Source organism: Bidens hawaiensis, unplaced genomic scaffold (genome assembly GCF_021521415.1).
Source record: "Bidens hawaiensis isolate Kalapana, Puna unplaced genomic scaffold, B.hawaiensis_p1.1 tig00011271_1, whole genome shotgun sequence".
In the NCBI taxonomy this organism is placed as follows: domain Eukaryota; kingdom Viridiplantae; phylum Streptophyta; class Magnoliopsida; order Asterales; family Asteraceae; genus Bidens; species Bidens hawaiensis.
Window position 1 is genome coordinate 128,533 of NW_027491878.1, and position 1,309 is coordinate 129,841.

The following is a 1,309-nucleotide window of genomic DNA, read 5'->3' on the forward strand; positions in this document are numbered from 1 at the left end:
AAGTTACTGAGTATGCTAAGGAAGAAAACGGCGTGCAGCTGTTCAGGAATTTGCTTTAACCTTCGCAAGCTGGACCTTCCGCCGCTCCTGCCGGCGACCAAGAAGATACTTCGGTCTATGACTCTGGGAGGGGTGTCAACGACGTAGATTAGGCTTTTTAGTTTTTATTTTTATTTTGTACGCGGGCGTAAGTGCCCGCTTGTAAATATTTCTATCAATGAAAAAAGTTTGTTTTGTGAAATGCGGAGTATCGTTTCCATTCAAGCTTGACCCTTGGCCTGTTTTTACAATTGGAATCGATTTACATATAACACTTTCACAATTTTGTTGCGTTCCATGTTCTAGGAATCGCTAAACCATCGAGATGCATGAGCGTGTAGGCGCCTTTCCCCAACACTTTGTTAATTTGATATGGGCCTTCCCATGACGACGCCAATTTGCCTTGTGCATGCGCTCTTGATGCCTCGTTGTTGCGAAGGACGTAACCTACGGTGTTGAACTCACATATCTTTACTTTGGTGTTGTAATACTTTTCCAGCTGGCGCTTGTAATTTTGTTCTCGTATTGCAGCCAACTCTCGATGTTCTTCGAGAAGCATTAAATCTAACCGCCTTTCCGCATCATTGTCACTTGGTAATGTGACTCTTGGAGAGGGAACGCCGACTTCGGCGGGGATCATCGCTTCAGTACCATATGTTAGGCTGAACGGCGTTTCTGCATTACTTGTGTTTCTGTGCGTTCTTATGGCCCATAGTACATGAGGTAATTGATCGACCCATCCTGATTTGTGGTTTGCTAACCTTTTCTTTATTCCGCCCACGATTGACAGAGGTGAACGTCTGCGTGACATTGAGCTCTTTTAACCATTTTTGGATATGTTGGTCAGCAAACTGTGTTCCATTGTCACTGACCAAATTCATGGGTAATCCAAAACGACAAATTATGAATTCCCAAATAAACTTTTTGATGCTGGCTGCGTTGATTGTTGCGACCGGCTTTGCTTCAATCCACTTTGTGAAGTAATCGATTGCCACAATCAAAAATTTCACCCGACCCGGCGCCTCTGGAAATGGTCCAGTTATATCAATCGCCCATTTTCTAGAATGGCCAAGAGGCTGTTACCGGTATCATGGCATTCTTCGGGCGCACGATGTTTGGCGCGTGGCGTTGACAAGCGCTGCATTTTCTCAATTCTTTCTCGGCGTCGACATGCATGCCTGGCCAATAGTATCCTGTATTCATGATTTTTGCAACCGCCATCCTTGGTCCTGCGTGTACGCCACATATTTCCTCATGAATTTCTCTAAGC

At 44.9% G+C, this 1,309-nt stretch overlaps 1 protein-coding gene across 1 annotated transcript; it reads right to left on the bottom strand.

Annotated features, from left to right (window-relative positions):
- Positions 1–316: 316 nt before the first annotated feature.
- LOC143537677 (uncharacterized) lies at positions 317–850 on the bottom strand. Its single transcript, XM_077031395.1, has one exon. It carries the CDS (start codon positions 848–850, stop codon positions 317–319), a length of 534 nt encoding a protein of 177 aa, XP_076887510.1.
- Positions 851–1,309: the final 459 nt, after the last annotated feature.